This window comes from Oncorhynchus mykiss, chromosome 29 (genome assembly GCF_057628025.1).
Source record: "Oncorhynchus mykiss isolate SJ-2025 chromosome 29, ASM5762802v1, whole genome shotgun sequence".
Classification (NCBI taxonomy): Eukaryota; Metazoa; Chordata; class Actinopteri; order Salmoniformes; family Salmonidae; genus Oncorhynchus; species Oncorhynchus mykiss.
This window is the reverse complement of record NC_143050.1, coordinates 36,806,146-36,825,424: the sequence shown is the minus strand read 5'-3', so window position 1 is coordinate 36,825,424 and position 19,279 is coordinate 36,806,146. Positions and strand designations below refer to the sequence as shown.

The 19,279-nt window shown below is 46.1% G+C and overlaps 1 protein-coding gene across 1 annotated transcript in view; it reads right to left on the bottom strand.

The window, feature by feature from the left end:
- LOC110509318 (seizure 6-like protein) overlaps positions 1-19,279 on the bottom strand; it is a 48,228-nt gene that overhangs the window by 6,452 nt on the left and 22,497 nt on the right. The window contains exons 2-9 of the mRNA XM_036967954.2: positions 17,068-17,559; positions 16,668-16,807; positions 11,373-11,568; positions 9,687-9,872; positions 9,337-9,508; positions 9,011-9,177; positions 8,417-8,611; positions 8,026-8,164 (exon numbers count right to left, since the gene is read on the bottom strand). Coding sequence (XP_036823849.2) covers positions 8,026-8,164; positions 8,417-8,611; positions 9,011-9,177; positions 9,337-9,508; positions 9,687-9,872; positions 11,373-11,568; positions 16,668-16,807; positions 17,068-17,559 — 1,687 coding nt within the window. The remainder of the gene's footprint in view (positions 1-8,025; positions 8,165-8,416; positions 8,612-9,010; positions 9,178-9,336; positions 9,509-9,686; positions 9,873-11,372; positions 11,569-16,667; positions 16,808-17,067; positions 17,560-19,279) is intronic.

Here is a 19,279-nt window from a genome sequence, read left to right as displayed (position 1 = left end):
GCCAGCGAGATCACAGTGCATTGGCATTGTCTATCTCTAGTTGAGCCGTGATTGGCTCAGGGTTCTGTTGGTTCCGTTTTTCTGTGCTCCGTTTTTTTTTTTACTTAACAAATAAGGAACACTCAAAAGGTGCCCTTATAAACCACAACCATTTTCATCAAAACACAGCCGTAGACAGAAGATCAAACATCACAGTTCCGCCCTGTAGGAAAAGTCCAAGTTGCTTTTATCCTGCTCGTAGTCAACCCCCTGTGATGTCACTGCATACGTCGTCACCTGCTACTCCTCAGACCAAGCCCATGCATACACAGCTATACAAACTTGCAAGAGATACAATAGTTCCAGTGTTTTCTAAGGCCTTCTAAGGCAGGAAATGTCCACTCCTCCAAGTTGATTTATAGAGGTATGTCTGACTATCCTCGTATCTCTTCCACTCCCCCAAGTTGATTTATAGAGGTATGTCTGACTATCCTCGTATCTCTTCCACTCCCCCAAGTTGATTTATAGAGGTATGTCTGACTATCCTCGTATCTCTTCCACTCCCCCAAGTTGATTTATAGAGGTATGTCTGACTAGCCTCGTATCTCTTCCACTCCTCCAAGTTGATTTATAGAGGTATGTCTGACTATCCTCGTATCTCTTCCACTCCCCCAAGTTGATTTATAGAGGTATGTCTGACTATCCTCGTATCTCTTCCACTCCTCCAAGTTGATTTATAGAGGTATGTCTGACTATCCTCGTATCTCTTCCACTCCCCCAAGTTGATTTATAGAGGTATGTCTGACTATCCTCGTATCTCTTCCACTCCTCCAAGTTGATTTATAGAGGTATGTCTGACTAGCCTCGTATCTCTTCCACTCCTCCAAGTTGATTTATAGAGGTATATCTGACTATCCTCGTATCTCTTCCACTCCCCCAAGTTGATTTATAGAGGTATGTCTGACTATCCTCGTATCTCTTCTACTCCCCCAAGTTGATTTATAGAGGTATGTCTGACTATCCTCGTATCTCTTCTACTCCCCCAAGTTGATTTATAGAGGTATGTCTGACTATCCTCGTATCTCTTCTACTCCCCCAAGTTGATTTATAGAGGTATGTCTGACTATCCTCGTATCTCTTCTACTCCCCCAAGTTGATTTATAGAGGTATGTCTGACTATCCTCGTATCTCTTCCACTCCCCCAAGTTGATTTATAGAGGTATGTCTGACTATCCTCGTATCTCTTCCACTCCTCCAAGTTGATTTATAGAGGTATGTCTGACTATCCTCGTATCTCTTCCACTCCTCCAAGTTGATTTATAGAGGTATGTCTGACTATCCTCGTATCTCTTCCACTCCCCCAAGTTGATTTATAGAGGTATGTCTGACTATCCTCGTATCTCTTCCACTCCCCCAAGTTGATTTATAGAGGTATGTCTGACTATCCTCGTATCTCTTCCACTCCTCCAAGTTGATTTATAGAGGTATGTCTGACTATCCTCGTATCTCTTCCACTCCTCCAAGTTGATTTATAGAGGTATGTCTGACTATCCTCGTATCTCTTCCACTCCCCCAAGTTGATTTATAGAGGTATGTCTGACTATCCTCGTATCTCTTCCACTCCTCCAAGTTGATTTATAGAGGTATGTCTGACTATCCTCGTATCTCTTCCACTCCCCCAAGTTGATTTATAGAGGTATGTCTGACTAGCCTCTTATCTCTTCTACTCCCCCAAGTTGATTTATAGAGGTATGTCTGACTATCCTCGTATCTCTTCCACTCCCCTGCAGGGCTCTTTGTTTGTCTTTGAAATGCTTTCTCACAGACCCCCATTTCTTTATAAGAGGCAGAGACTTAGAAAAAACTGTGGAACAATTCTAAAACCTCGCAATGAATATATACCCGTATATTGTTAATCTGTAGTCTAGGACCCTATAAATGTAGAGGAGGAGGGGTCCCACAGTCCCTCCCCTTCTATTAATACAACCTATTATAATCAATTATTATAATACATCAAACATTTGGTGCAGCCCCTATCATGACCCCATCAGTTCTGTCACTCACGGGGACATCACATCACCGCAGAATCTGCGGGAGAGCTAGGACGATCAAGCCCCCCTGCAGCCCTACCATAGATTTACAGTAGAATTGCCTGTCCAAGAAGGCTCAAGGTCATTGGCCACAGACAAAAATGACGTCAAATCACGCTATAAACTCAGCAAAAAAAGAAACGGCCTCTCACTGTCAACTGTGTTTATTTACAGCAAACTTAACGTGTAAATATTTGTATGAACATAACAAGATTCAACAACAGAGACATAAGTTCCACAGTGTGACTAACATAAATAGAATAATGTGTCCCTGAACAAAGGGACACATTAAAAATCAAAAGTAACAGTCAGGATCTGGTGTGGCCACCAGCTGCATTAAGTACTGCAGTGCATCTCCTCCTCATGGATTGCACCAGATTTGCCAGTTCTTGCTGTGAGATGTTACCCCACTCTTCCACCAAGGCACCTGCAAGTTCCCGGACATTTATGGGGGGAATGGCCCTAGCCCTCACCATTCGATCCAACAAGTCCCAGACATGCTCAATGGGATTGAGATCCGGGCTATTTGCTGGCCATGGCAGAACACTGACATTCCTGTCTTGCAGGAAATCACGCACAGAACGAGCAGTATGGCTGGTGGCATTGTCATGCTGGAGGGTCATGTCAGGATGAGCCTGCAGGAAGGGCAACACATGAGGGAGGAGGATGTCTTCCCTGTAATGCACAGCGTTGAGATTGCCTGCAATGACAACAAGCTCAGTCCGATGATGCTGTGACACACCGCCCCAGACCATGACGGACCCTCCACCTCCAAATCAATCCCGCTCCAGAGTACAGGCCTCGGTGTAATGCTCATTCCTTCGCCGATAAACACGAATCCGACCATCACCCCTGGTGAGACAAAACCGCGACTTGTCAAAGAAGAGCACTTTTTTCCAGTCCTGTCTGGTCCAGCAACGGTGGATTTGTGCCCATGGTTGACGTTGTTGCCGGTGATGTCTGGTGACTTACAAAGGCCTACAAGCTCAGTCCAGCCTCTCTCAGCTTATTGCGGACAGTCTGAGCACTGATGTAGGGATTGTGCATTCCTGGTGTAACTCGGGCAGTTGTTGTTGCCATCCTGTACCTGTCCCGCAGGTGTGATGTTCGGATGTACCGATCCTGTGCAGGTGTTGTTACACGTGGTCTGCCACAGCGAGGACGATCAGCTGTCTGTCCTGTCTCCCTGTAGTGCTGTCTCAGGCGTCTCACAGTACGGACATTGCAATTTATTGCCCTGGCCACATCTGCAGTCCTCATGCCTCCTCCCTGGGTATCTTTCTTTTGGTGTTTGTCAGAGTCAGTAGAAAGGTCTCTTTAGTGTCCTAAGTTTTCATGACTGTGACCTTAATTCCCTAAAATCTGTAAGCTGCTAGTGTCTTAACGATCGTTCCACAGGTGCATGTTCATTAATTGTTTATGGTTCATTGAACAAGCATGGGAAACAGTGTTTAAACCCTTTACAATGAAGATCTGTGAAGTCATTTCGATTTGTACGAATTATCTTTGAAAGACAGGATCCTGAACAAGGGACGTTTCTTTTTTTTGCAGAGTTTCTCTCTCGTAGCTTTGATTGGACATCATACTTTCAAAATCTTGGCTGGCTTGCAAGATAAGCAGTCATCATGAATCACATCGACAATCTACTGGCAATGCTTTTCAGGCCTTGTCATATGAAGATGGCTCATCGGCCATTGGACATAAGCATTTAATACAAATCAAGTCGGAAATCATAAATTCAACAATGTATCAGGTATGAAGGTAAGACCCAGATGCAGACCACGTCGAGTAACAATAGTTTAATGTTCCAACAGGGGCAGGCGATAGACAGGTCAAGGCAGGCAGGGGTCAGTAAACCTGAGGTGGGGCAAAGGTCCAGGTCGACAGGCAGGCTCAGGGGCAGGCAGAGTGGGCTCGGAGTCAGGACAGGCAAGGGTCAAAACCAGGAGGGCGAGAAAGGAGAAACTGGAAAAAGCAGGCGCTGAGACACAAAATGCTGGTTGCCTTGAGCAAACAAGACAAGCTGTCAACAGACAAACTGAAAACACAGGTATAAATACACTGGGGATAATGGGGAAGATGGGTGACACCTGGAGGGGGGTGGAGACAAAGACAGGTGAAACAGATCGGGGTGTGACACAATGAGTGGTTTGGAATGAAGCAGTGGCTAACTGTGAGTGTCGCAAGGTAATCACTATTTTGCTTTCCCTGCCTGCTATTCGGTGGAGTGGGTGTGTGGTCCAAGTCTGGGTTTAACTTTTTACTGCAGTGCACCAAATCAGGGTCATACAGTGTTTCTTGGTAGTCTTAAACAAATCTGCTTTGAAACAAAAGTATACACCTCACACAAATGGTTATGGGCTTCAAAAAAGATGTTGAGTTTATATACAGTACCAGTCAGTAGCGGTGCAAAGCTGTCATCAAGGGAAAGGGTGGCTACTTTGAAGAATCTCATATAAAATATACTTTGATTTGTTTGACACTTTTTTGGTTACTACATGATTCCATATATGTTATTTCATAGTTTTGATGTCTACACTATTATTCTACACTGTAGGGAAAGAAAATCCCTGGAATGAGTAGGTGTGTCCAAACGTTTGACTGGTACTAAACATAAAGAAAATATAAGATGTATTTATAACATCCCACCCATGAGGCCACCGGGTCATTTGACTGCGGATTTAAAACATCTGCCTGAAAGGGTCTCAAAACACGAGAATTGTGCATCACATATAGACCAACGCTGTTAAACGTAGAGTACTGGGGAAATCAAACGTTGTGACTCAGCCAGACAAAGCATATAGGACAGCCATGACCTTCACAACCGACAAACGGAAGAGAATAGGTACGTGCTCGCCCGAATTATAGCACCCATGAAATTGGGTGGCTAAACGAATAGGCATACAGGCTACGTCCATCTCAGCCCGCTCATGACGAAATTGCGGCTTGCCTCTTATCCACTCATCTCTCCCTTATGCCATAGTTTGTACATCTCAATTATTATATTGCTTACAGTATATAGGTCTATCTCATTAGTATCTTATTAATCATTTTAGGCAATGTTAGAATTATGTATTTAATTGTTTTGCTTACTTTGCGTATTATAAAGAGCTCATATACTTTTCTCCAAAAGGAGGGGATACTATATAATGTTGTTGGGTCTGTAACAGTGGCGGTTCTAGACCATTTCAACTGGGGGGGCCAAGCTGGGGCCAGTTGTACTGTTAGAGGGACCAGTTACATTAGACGTTATTGTTGTCATATCGTTTTCTTCACTGCATTGCAGGCATTAGCAGGCAAAAGACCATGTTCATAATCATCATCGTTGCCACTGTCTAATAACGGATGTAAAAAAGAATGATAGCAAAAATGTGTTATGTAAAAATTATTTCATACTCCACATTTAGGGGGGCCACAAGGGGGTCCAAAACTCCCCCCCCCCCCAGAACCGTTAGTGGTCTGTAACCATGTTGACCGTCTCTTCACATTTAAATATTTGTATTACACAAAAATGTCAGTAATGAACCCATGTAATTCCAGTTCACATTGCGCCGTCTGTGCGTCAGTATAATGTCTATAAGTGGATCTTTGGGATTGTGTTTCCCTTCCTTTTCAGACCACATAACCGCTGAATACCCCCCCCCCCCCCCTCTTTCTTTCTCTGGGGTGACTTCATTAAGAGTAAAGTTAAGTTACTCAACATCTTGCTGAATTGATCTGTACTGATGTCTACCTGGATTTCTGTCGCTGTCCATTTGGAATGTGCTGAACGAAGGCCTACCCCGGCGCAGCTGCTTTGCATGTGTCGCAGTGTGATGTTGTTCCCCTAGATTATGCACCAAGTTGCACACGAGGTCCAATTCAAATAGGCCAAGTCAAGAGGGGATGTTAATAATTTGATAATAATAATAATAATTCAGTGTGTTTAAAAAAAATATAATTACAGCTGCATAGCTAATGTTAGTTTTTGGTGTACAAACACTTTTTCATATCTATATTGTACATCCACGTGATTGTAAAAGTTTTGTATATTTTGGTTTGGCCCATCGCGGGTTATCTGTATTTCCGTACCCCCTTATTGTTCTCTTTTGCCTGACCTTCCGCTAGCGAGGTGCCTGAGAGCTGTGACTTCGCCAAGGGTTAACATCATGTGTGTTGTCTCTTCGTGTGCAGGGCAAAGAAGAAGAATCCAACCAGCAGACCTCCAATCGTGGCAGCGTCCTAATTAAAAGTACACAAGGCAGAAACAAACCACGTGCACTTGATCATACTTCGAGCGAAGTGTTAACGATACGAGAACCAACATGATGAATTTACTGAACATAAATGTAATAATGTTTGCGTGTGGTTCAAAAGTCATGTTGGCATTCGTTGTTATTGAAGGAGGGGCCGGTTCTTATCGAGTTACACAAATCCACGAGGAGTCAGTAGAAACCGTATTTATTGAAGAAAGTCAGCTGGTTCAGCTGTTTTGTTTTTCTTCAAAAGGCAGTAAATGAGGCTGAATGAACAGTTTTGCTGCCAGACGAGTCTCCTCTGATAGCCAGGTGTAGCAGGTGGATTCACGGTGCTGAAAAGAAAGCTCAGCCGCCGGGACAGCTTTATGTCGGCCCTAACATTTAATGTACTGTTGAGTAATAGGTCGCTGCTTCACCGGTTTCACAGTTTGCCCCACCAAGATTGTCATGCAAAAAAAAAAATGGCCACTGACTCAGTGTGAGGTAAAGGGGTGACGTGTCAGAGACTAAACGTTGGATGAGTCAGATGGAATGCTGGGAGCTTGATGACCTCAGTAACATCTGGCTACTTTGACAACCTATTACCATCAGAAATCTGACAGGTGTGTGTATGTGGCAGATTGTATGTGGCAGGCAGGTAGCCTAGTGGTTGTAGAGGCGAACCAGTGGCCGGAGGGTTGCCAGTTCAAATCCCAGGTCCCGACCAGAGAAATCTGGCGGGACATATCAAATCCTAGGTGCCATTGCCTGCCGAAATGCACTTAAACCCCCCCCCCCCCCACAACAGCGCCCAGTGTGGCAGCCCCCCAAACTTCGCCAAAACGTGTGTTTGTTAGAGGCCGTTTAGACATGGACATGGAGATTTCCCATCCGACCTGATATGCATAAATATATATTTAGAGAGAGAGAGAGAGAGACCCGTTCTGAATGGATCCGAGGACAACTAGACCCATTCCGCATAGACCTGGTTGGATCCGGACCCGGTCCGAGTGAGGGAAGCAGCAGAAAAGTCCATTTTGAAGAGACTTTATTAACCGGAGCAGATAAAGTGTGAGGTAGAGAGAAGTGACGGACGCTCTAGCAGGGGCCGGGCTGTGTGTTTAGGCTACTGTGAGTGTGAGCGAGTGACACGGGAACAGGGAGGAAGAGATGACAGTTAGCCTACAAACAACAACAACTCCATTCAGAATATGAAGTAGCAGCCTACCTTTTGGCTCCCGGTCGTTGTAGCTTCTCCTTTAACTTTTCATACCATCATTTTAATTCCATCCTCCCATTGATTAGATATTTCCTCACTTTTGCCCAACCCGGAGGCTCTATCACTGTAGCCCATTGCCGCTTTGATGACTTCTGATTGGCTGACAACAACAACAAGCTATTACGCGCCACTCTCACGAAAAGCAAGAGCAGCAGTATAAAATGATCCAATTTATCTCTCTTCTGCAGCAGTCGCATTCGGATCTGTTTGGATCCTTCCGGACGAGTAATTTAAAATGACACATAGGCCTTCCCCGATACCCGTGGCAATCATATCAGATCCAACCCAGACCCGTGACATTACTTAGAATTCTGGGTCTCGGTATTCGGGTACAGCTGGATCCGTGAAGATCTCTAGTGTGTATGTCTTTTGGAGGGGTTAAAAGTCACATTTTGGTTGGAACTAATCTTAATGTGTGTGTGTGTGTGTGTGTGTGTGTGTATATATATATATATCTCACAGCTGTACGTCGAGCAGCACGCATTTGTCCTCCCCTACATGTATCCTCCAGCTGCAGTCCTCTCCCTCTCCGTACCACTCTGGCCAGTTGGGAGACAGGATCACACCCCCAGGACCTGCTAGGTCTCCCCCACACAGGGCTGGAAACGGAGGGAGAGGAGAGAGTGAGAGGGGGGAGATATCCCAATTTAAAAATACAAAATAAAAAAGGAACTGTATATTTTCACATCAAACTCTGTTGTCAAATTGTATCATTAAAGATACGCCTCACAGCTTGACATCAGAACTCTCTCAATGTGAAAGAAAATGGCACCATAGGATTTTACAGACACACACACAAATATACAACCCTCCCAACACGCACAAATATACAACCCTCCCAACACACACACCTTTGCAGAGTGGTTCCGTGTCGTTCCAGTAGGGGTCTCTGGCATTGATACACTCTATGACTGGCGGCCCCTGCTCCAGAGAGTGACCAGTATCACAGCTGAACTGCACCACAGCGCCAACACCGTAGGCCTGGTCAGTGGTGCTGAAGTTACCATTCTGCAGGTAGGGCTCATAACAATGGCCACGCTTAAACGCTGCAGAGAGAGAGAGAGAGAGAGAGAGAGAGAGAGAGAGAGAGAGAGAGAGAGAGAGAGAGAGAGAGAGAGAGATGGGAGAGGAGAAATGAGAGAGCAGAGAGGCAGAGAGAGAGAGAGAGAGAGAGAGAGAGAGAGATGGGAGAGGAGAAATGAGAGAGCAGAGAGGCAGAGAGAGAGAGAGAGAGAGAGAGAGAGAGAGAGAGAGAGAGAGAGAGAGAGAGAGAGAGAGAGAGAGAGAGAGATGGGAGAGGAGAAATGAGAGAGCAGAGAGGCAGAGAGGCAGAGAGAGAGAGAGAGAGAGAGATGGGAGAGGAGAAATGAGAGCGAGAGAGAGGAGGTTAGACAGAAAGGTTGGGGAATATGATGAAATGTTTCATCTGGTTTGTGTGCTCTTACCCTCATAGCGGATGTTGAAGCCTGTATTGTGGTTAGGTTGGTCAGTGATGAACTGTACCCTGACTGCTGGACCCTCACTGATCACCCCTTCAAACGGTATTGGACCACCCCGCCCCGAGTCAAACAGCACCACAGACCCAGCGTCCAGACCGCTCCATAACACAAGTCTGGGGGGAGAAATTTCATTGGAACACTTTATGGGTCCCAGATTGTTGCGATATGCAGACCTATAAACAACTTGAAGATTTGATCCATTTCCAAAGTTGATTACAGCACAATTATAGTTTACACATTCAAAGATCAAACACATTCCCTCTCTCTCTGACCTTTCGGTGGGTCCAAGGGCCAGTCTCTCCAGGTGCAGGTGTAGTCTCTGTGCTGTGGGGGCCTCCATGGACCAGGAGCAGGAACGGTCCTGGGTGGCGTCGGGCCCCAGGCGGGGAGAGGGAGACAGGACCCTCCCTACTGTAGCGTTCTTCACTGAGCCCCCACATAGTGCTATGGAGGGAGAGAGGTGATGATTATATGTGTGTGTGTGTGTTTGTGTCTCCCCAGCTCTGCAGCTGGGCATGTTGTTGCTCCAGACAGCAGCAGGGCATTGAGATGTGTGTGTGTGTGTGTGAATATGTATGTGTGTGTCCCTGCATCTGCATGTGTCTCTCCCTCTCCTCCCTACCTCTACAGCTGGGCTCCTTGCTGCTCCAGACAGGCAGAGATGCATTGAGGCAGGTGAGCGCCACTGCCCCCTGCAGGTGGTATCCCATATGGCAGTGGAAGCGGGCAGTGCCCCCTGGCAGCAGGTCCAGCACTGACACCTCCCCAAAATGAGGCCTCCTCGGCAGGGCACAGCTCAGACGGAATACTGTCAGGGGGAGAGGGGCAGGGAGGAGGGGAGAATGAGAGAGGGAGAGACAGAGATTTCCATTCTGTCATTCTCTCCCATCATATTTTATGCTATTCTGTTCCACAGTTGGCTTCCTGTTCTAATTTGATCTGAGATGACTGGACAGGCCAGAATAAAGATAAAGGCCAGAATAATAGATAGAGGACAGGACAGGATAATAGATCATGGAGAAGACAGGCCAGAATAATAGATATGGTTTTCATGCCATGTTGACTTAATCTATCCAGAGACGCAGAAGGAAGCGAGGCACCTCACTCCCTAATTTCTTCTGGTTACATTACAGTCAACGAAATAAGCTATTGCATTGGCATCTATGGGAGAACTACCCCGCTAAGCAGACCGGAACTGACCAATTTTTTTTCAATGGTAAACGAGTGAACTATCTTAATTTATCCACCATCTTTGTCCAGCCCTGTCACATCTGAACTGACACAGAGGTTGCGGTTCATACTCATAAAAGACACACCCTCGTCCACTTACCCGCCTTATGCCCTTGGGGGAATCCTGGAGGAAGGTCCAAATGATTAGCCATGCAAAGGAAGTTTGCAACGCAAGACCCTCAGCCCTCGTTTTTAGTCGAGTTGGCGAGTGAACAATTATGTTCACGTCGGATGTAGGAAGTGTGCTACTAATGCACGTGACGGCACCAACACGTCTCATAAAATGTAAATGTGTGTTGTTTGGTTATCTTTTGGAAATTGTAGAAATAAAACATGTTCCAGCTAGGCAGGCTAACGTTAGTTAGCTAATGAATTTGCTAGCGATCATACAGTAGGCGTAAATGAATAATTATATATTTAATGTAAGTAGACATGCACTCATAATTGACTGTAGCGCATATAAAGCACCCCCAAGCTACTGGTGGCTGAAAACACAATCATCGCGGGATGAAGGAGTGACGAATTTCCAGCCAAGGGTGGTCCATTTAAAATACATTCCTTCCTCCCTCGCTCTGCAAGTGTATACTCGTCAGACGTCATGATACGTCATCAGATGTGTCCACTTAATTTGAGGGCTGAGGGGATAGGGTGTGTCTTTTAAGTGTACTCTCTGACTGCAGCCGGAGAGATCACAGGGGTGAGATGAGAAAGGGAGACATTACAGGTGAAACATACAAACAACCACACAATCATGTGCACACACATCTACACTATCAAAGGGCTGAGATGAGATGAACCAATGAACCAATGAATCAGAGTTCCAATCAGCTAATTGATATGACACATCCAGTCACAGCGCTAATTGATTACAAAATGAGATTAAGTGGGGAGGCAATTAACAGATCAGGTAGACAGAGAATCAACAGCACCTGAGGACTTAATGAAGGCTTTGATTTCAAAACATGAAAGAGTGTGTGTGTGTGTGTGTGTGTGTGTGTGTGTGTGTGTGTGTGTGTGTGTGTGTGTGTGTGTGTGTGTTTGTGTGTGTGTTTGTGTGTGTGTGCATGCATGTACTCACTCTGGTAGTGCAGCTGGAACATGCCCATGCCCCCCTCAGGCAAGGAGCGGTAGTATACTGAGATGGTATTGGTCGGACTGCGGATCACCTGACCCTCCACCAGAAGCGTGTGATTGGCCAGAACTAGCAAGGCCCCACCCTCATCCACCCCTCTGATTGACAGCTGCTCTCCCTCTGACAGATTCACACTCTTCACCTGAGAGATAGAGAGAGACAGAGGGAGAGAGGCAGGGAGAGAGGGAGAGAGAGAAAGAGAAAGTGAAAGAGAGAGGGGGGGGGGGGTGGAGAAAGACGGTGTGAGAGAGTTTAACAGCTCATGAACCAAGATTGCTACGATACAGAAATATTCTAATATGTGCAGCATGACTGCAAAAAAGAGGACCTGGAACAGCCCCAGTGTTGTGTGGAGGACAGGGTGCTGTTCCAGCAGACACCACTAGGGGTCAGAGTGAGCTCACCACAGAGTCAACTATTTCAACACAGATCGGTGTGTGTGCCACAGGAGGTTGGTGGTACTTTAATTGGGGAGGACTTGCTCGTGGTAAAGGATGGAGCGGAATTGGTGGAATGGAAACCCTTTAGTGGGAACACTAAAATAACATCCTAGATCTGAATGAATGAAATATTCTTATTAAATACTTTTTTCTTTACATAGTTGAATGTGCTGACAACAAAATCACACAAAAATAAATCAATGGAAATCAAATTTATCAACCCATGGAGGTCTGGATTTGGAGTCACACTCAAAATTAAAGTGGAAAACCACACTACAGGCTGATCCAACTTTGATGTAACGTCCTTAAAACAAGTCCAAATGAGGCTCAGTAGTGTGTGTGGCCTCCACGTGCCTGTATGACCTCCCTACAACGCCTGGGCATGCTCCTGATGAGATGGCGGATGGTCTCCTGAGGGATCTCCTCCCAGACCTGGACTAAAGCATCCGCCAACTCCTGGACAGTCTGTGGTGCAACGTGGCGTTGGTGAATGGAGCGAGACATGATGTGCTCAATTGGATTCAGGTCTGGGGAACGGGCGGGCCAGTCCATAGCATCAATGCCTTCCTCTTGCAGGAACTGCTGACACACTCCAGCCACCTGAGGTCTAGCATTGTCTTGCATTAGGAGGAACCCAGGGCCAACCACACCAGCATATGGTCTCACAAGGGGTCTGAGGATCTCATCTCGGTACCTAATGGCAGTCAGGCTACCTCTGGCGAGCACATGGAGGGCTGTGCGGCCCCCCAAAGAAATGCCACCCCACACCATGACTGACCCACCGCCAAACCGGTCATGCTGGAGGATGTTACAGGCAGCAGAACGTTTTCCAAGGCGTCTCCAGACTCTGTCACGTCTGTCACATGTGCTCAGTGTGAACCTGCTTCCATCTGTGAAGAGCACAGGGCACCAGTGGCGAATTTGCCAATCTTGGTGTACTCTGGCAAATGCCAAACGTCCTGCACAGTGTTGGGCTGTAAGCACAACCCCCACCTGTGGACGTCGGGCCCTCATACCACCCTCATGGAGTCTGTTTCTGACCGTTTGAGCAGACACATGCACATTTGTGGCCTGCTGGAGTTCATTTTGCAGGGCTCTGGCAGTGCTCCTCCTGCTCCTCCGTGCACAAAGGCAGAGGTAGTGGTCCTGCTGCTGGGTTGTTGCCCTCCTACGGCCTCCTCCACGTCTCCTGATGTACTGGCCTGTCTCCTGGTAGAGCCTCCATGCTCTGGACACTACACTGACAGACACAGCAAACCTTCTTGCCACATCTCGCATTGATGTGCCATCCTGGATGAGCTGCACTACCTGAGCCACTTGTGTGGGTTGTAGACTCCGTCTCATGCTACCACTAGAGTGAAAGCACCGCCAGCATTCAAAAGTGACCAAAACATCAGCCAGGAAGCATAGAGAAGTGGTCTGTGGTCCCCACCTGCAGAACCACTCCTTTATTGGGGGTGTCTTGCTAAATGCCTATAATTTCCACCAAATTTCCACAACAGCATGTGAAATTTATTGTCAATCAGTGTTGCTTCCTAAGTGGACAGTTTGATTTCACAGAAGTGTGATTGACTTGGAGTTACATTGTGTTGTTTAAGTGTTCCCTTTATTTTTTTGAGCAGTGTACATCAAACACATGGTTTCTATATGTTTGATGTCATTCCACTTACTCTGTTCTGGCCATTATTATGAGCCGCCCTCCCCTCAGCAGCCTCCACTGGTGTGTGTGTGTGTGTGTGCATGTGTGTGGATGCGTTCGTGAATTATTGTTGCACGGGTTGACTCCTAACCCGCAGTCCCCGCGGTTATATCCGCGGGGCGGGTGGGTTTAGGGTCATGAAATACTGGGTGGATGAAGGGTGGGTGGAAGGGTGAAGGCCGGGGGGGTTGAATAAAGAGAAAACAATATCTTAAATACCTTACAGAAAAAGTTAACGTTGATCGACTCGGGCAAAAAGGACAATGTTGGAGTTGAATTTAATAAGAGAAAAGTTGCGGAGAGTTGAAAATAAAGATAAAATTGAAAATTCATGTTTAGGAAAGAATTGGTTAAAGAGGATGATAGCGGTGCTGCTGTGTAATGTGTGACGATTGTGAGGCGCTTTACAAATTCAACAGTCACAAGACAGGGACTTCAAATAGGCAAATGGCACGTCAAGGGAACTGTAGCATACTGTTAGGATTTGTTAAATGGAAACTGAAATCTGAACACTGAAAGTAGGTCTGTAACCTCTCACCTCAGCCTCACGCCTCGATCAGACCGACAGTATATTGCATTTTGGTACACCAGAAGTACATTCATTTCCAATGGAACGCTGCGTTTGCCTCGCAGCATTGCGTTGCAGAGTCAGTTGCAGTGCGTTCTGTGTGGTGCATACGTTGGACGTATCGAAGGTATGTATCAAGTTGTATTGCGGAGAATTGACAGAAATACCCGCAATTTTTTGGGTTGCACACATATCCACTAAAATGTTGGATTACATAATGAAAAAAGTTTACCTGCAGAATTTACAATTACGAATTTACCACTTTGCAAATACACTGTCGGTCTGATTGAGGTATTACTATAAATTACTATAAATTCCAGCAGAATTATATATTTCTTGCAGTGAAATTATACTCCAAATGTAGGCAACATTTTTACTCGGGAACAGGAGCGGAGAAATAGGATTTCTTTCATCATCTTGAGAAAATGTGAATGTGCAGTTAGAGACCGTCTGTAGAAGTGCTGTCTTTATCAGCGTCATGAAATCTGACAGCATTTCAAACACATCAAATATGGATCCAAGCCCAACTGAAATCTGATCAGAAACATGTTGGGTCGTTGACAACTTTCTATTGCTGTATAACCGGTCAAACTGATATCATTTGGAAATTTTGCACAGAAAATCTTTTCCGTCTTTTTTTGTTATTGTATTTTATCCCTGGTCCCTAAACGTAATTTCCTCCTCGAAAAACAAGTAGAGATGACAGAGAAAAATGTACCCATGTCAACTATATTGAAGCATTCATTCTATCGATTTATGACATTATTCTGGTGAGCAACTATTTATTTAGTCTTTTAGGGCAACATACAATGACAGCAGAGAAGCTTAATGTATCTAATTCTAGACAAGTTGACGAACAAATAGCCTAAAAAAATTAAATTGGGTAAATTATGTGCAGAAACATAGCCTATCTAAATCAGGCTAAAAAAAAATGATCCTGCACCCTCTGTCAAAGCTGTCTCGGGACTGTAGACTACAGCCTCAGATTTTCACTTTATCACATATAATTGGGTGGCGCGTGTTTGTGAGTGTGAATGTATACAGGATTCATACACATTGTGACGGATGGAATTTCATGACTTCTCCATGACTTTTAACCACATTTCCGTGATCAACAACTGCCGGTGTCTCTATGTATGTATCAAAAAGTAAGCGTGATGTGGTATCGACACTGGGAGACTGCTCTTTGATCCCATGTACCGTCTCTTGCCATTGTGTAAAGCAAAGTAGAGTACCTGTATAAAGTAGACACACAAAGTAGAGTACCTGTATAAAACACGTGTGTGGTCAACGCTCAGTCTGAAGAGTGTGTAAAGGCTTTTGATCAAGCCCTGCTAAAACACACCAGAGCCAGTTTATCAAAGGTCTGGTTGAGCAGCTAATAAAAAATTAAAAAAAAGTGGTTTGTTAAGAGGGAGACTGGAATAAAAGCCTACACACCCATTAGCTCTCCTGGATGATGGCTGACCACCCTTGATGTATCACATTGCAACAATACAACCAAGTCATTTGTATGCCTTTTGAAAAATGCTCTCATTCATTATATCAAAAAGCAAACGGCTATGGTACGCTACAAATATTTGTATTCAGCTGATGCAAGCCCACAAATGTTATTCTGGAAATGTACCTTTTCTAGTTTAGTCATAATGTGTTTATCTTAGCTACCTTGGAAGTGTTTACATTGCAGGCTATTGAGATGCAATGTCCCCATACAATAGATTAGACAAATCAACTGGAAGTATGCACAAAACGAGTTTTGAAGGCACAGAATCCAAACATTTTATGGGGCGGCAGGGTAGCCTAGTGGTTAGAGCGTTGATCCGAGTAACCGAAAGGTTGCAAGTTCAATTCCCCGAGCTGACAAGGTACAAAACTGTCGTTCTTCCCCTAAACAAGGCAGAACCCACTGTTCCTCGGCCGTCATTGAAAATAAGAATTTGTTCTTAACTGACTTGGCTAGTAAAAAAAAATAATCCTAAATTGACTTATTCACAAATTATTCATATGGGTCGATTCACCACGATATAACCGAATCCCAACTAATACAACGGAGAGGTGAATCGTTCATTTCGTCAAAAATAATCATTTAAATGAATCATTCCAAAAAGCTAATCAACTTTGTTCGCGAGCGTCGGTAGAACGTTGTTTTTTTTGTACATGCTAATTATAGCTGAACAGTTAATTCGAGGATACAATATACAGTGTACGTTTTGAATTGTCTGTTCTCTATCATATTTTATAGGCTTACCTGCTGCTACAATGTCCCAACTATCTCATCTCTCCTTGAGCAGCGGCCCACTCGTCTCGTACACATGCTGGTGATGCGCGCAAACATAGAATGCGCTCGTCTCATTCCGATCCTGGCTGACATGTTCATTTTTTATTTGATTGATAAAATATTTAAAAACTGTGCCTAAATAAATGACATTAACAAACATTATAACATTAATTATCATGATTTTTCCACACCTGGACCAGTTTTTTTATTCATGACTATACGAACCCCCTGTGTGTCAATGTGGGTGTTTGTTTACCTGTAGCTCGACTCCATAGCCTGTGTACACAGTGACGGTGTATGTACAGTGTAGGAATGTTCCATCTGGTAGAGGGGGGTCGTCAGAAGAGTCTATGTATCCCTCTGGGTCGGAGAAATTCACCATACAGCCGGACACAGCTGGAGAGATAGTTTAGGAGAGGGGAGGAGAGGAGAGGAGAGGGGAGGGGAGGAGAGGAGGGGGACAGAAGAGGAGGTGAGGAGCGGAGATGACAAACAATACTGGAAAAATATTGGAAAAGCAATTTATTTTCACAGCGTAATCCAGGATGCTGGTGAGATAAGCACATCTATGTCTTCAGTCAGAGAAAGGTAAACAACTGCTTTCTGTAAAAAGGACAAGGCGTTCTCTAACGTTGAGAACATTCTCTAACATAAACCTGGTGAAGGTGTGTCTGCAGCCATGGTCGCCATGACGATAGCGGTGACCTCATCTCGCTGTCCCAGCGGTGTGTGTGTGGATGTGTGTGTCCCGGGCTGGGAGGAGGAGGGGATGGGGTTGTTGTCAGATTGGGAGGGCTGTGACGGGAGGAGGGGTCCACTGTCGTGGGGCTGTGAGACTAGGGATCCTATCCTCTTCAACAGACCCTGCTGATCCATAGAGAGACCACCAGACAGGCCCCTCACGCTCAGTCCTCTGCCCAGGAGAGGCAGCAGGTCTTGGGGCTGAGCAGAGGGCAGGACCACCCCCCTTGTCTGGTAGAGGAGACGATCCTTCTGGGCCAGGAATGACTCGAGCAGATCACCAGTGGCACCCATCCCCACCCTGGGCACTAACCCAACCACGGAACTTCTCCCTCGGGATGAGTCTATGTCTGTGTCCCCTACGGCTTGAGAGGGGGAGTGGGAGCGTTGTATGGAGTCAACTTCACCTAGAGAAACGGAGAGAGAAAAATAAAGTGTAAAAGAGAGTGAGACTACAGGTGATATGTAGTCTTTACACTAGTGCTGCTTTTAGCACTGAGAATAATTGTATTTTTTTGACTCATTCTATGTTAGGGCTCTCCTGCAGCCGGTCCGGTGTCTGGGGAGAAATGCAAACCAGTGGGACTGAGGAACTGGAGGGCCTGCTGTGCACGCTTAAGCTGGAGCAAAGAGAGAGACAGCTCCGACCTCCCAGGTAGCCTTTCTTCTCTGTGTGTCTAGTGAATGTGGTGTGGCTGTGTTATGACCTGTGTTAGGACCTGCTTTCTGTTCCGCTGTCTGTTCCGCTATCTGTTCCGCTGTCTGTTCCGCTGTCTGTTCCGCTGTCTGTTCCGCTGTCTGTTCTGCTGTCTGTTCCACTCTCCGTTCTACTGTCTGTTCCACTGTCTGTTCCACTGTTTGTTCTACTGTCTGTTCTGCTGTATGTTCTACTGTTTGTTCTACTGTCTGTTATATTGCCTGTTCCACTGTTATCAGGACTACTGGGGCGATCTGGCATCAGGACGAGCAGCCCAGCCCAATAGCCTGCTCTTTATTGCACACACAAACAGGTAGAATGCACACACGCACACACAAGCACACACCACATGCATACACACCACCTGCATGCACCCACATGCACACACACACTCACACAGGCAGACCACAGACTCTTTGGGCGAGGTAGAGACAGGGTAGGCAGTCAGGCATGGCGGAGAGAGAGAGAGAGAGAGAGAGAGAGAGAGAGAGAGAGAGATATAGAGAGGGCGGGAGAGAGAGAAGGGGGAGGGAGAGAGAGAAAAGGGAGAGAGAGAGAGCGAAGGGAGAGGGAGAGAGAGAGGGAGGGAGAGAAAGGGGAGATAGAGGGAGAGAAAGGGGAGATAGAGAGAGAGAAGGGGAAGGAAGGGAGAGAGAGAGAGAAGGGAGATGGAGAAGGGAGAGAGAGAGAAAGAGAGAAAACGGTAGAGGGAGAGAGAGAGAGAGAGAGAGAGAAGGGGAGGGGAGGGAGAGAGAGAGAGAGAGAAGGGAGATGGAGAAGGGAGAGAGAGAGAAAGAGAAGGGAGAGAAAGAGAGAGAGAAAACGGTACAGGGAGAGAGAGAGAGAGAGAGAGAAGGGGAGGGGAGGGAGAGAGAGAGAAGGGAGATGGAGAAGGGAGAGAGAGAGAAAGAGAAGGGAGAGAGAGAGAAAGAGAGAACGGTAGAGGGAGAGAGAGAGAGAGAGAGAGAGAAGGGGAGGGAGAGAGAGAAGGGAGATGGAGAAGGGAGAGAGAGAGAAAGAGAGAAAACGGTAGAGGGAGAGAGAGAGAGAGAAGGGGAGGGGAGGGAGAGAGAGAGAGAGAGAGAAGGGGGAGAATGAAAAAGGGCGAGTGAGAAGAACATTTAAAAAAGCAGAGACAGGCACACTGCTCCCACGCATGCTAAAATAACATCTCCAAGTGCCCAGCACTAAAAAAGAACAGAACAGTGGACACAAGCCCGCAGGCACACACGCACACCAACGCATACACTCGCACACACTCGCACACACTCGCGCACACACACACACACACACACACACACACACTCGCGCACACACACACACACACACACTCACACACACACACACACACTCGCGCACACACACACACACACACACACACACACACACACGCCCTTCATGGCCAGTGTATCACTTGCGTTGCTGCCTAA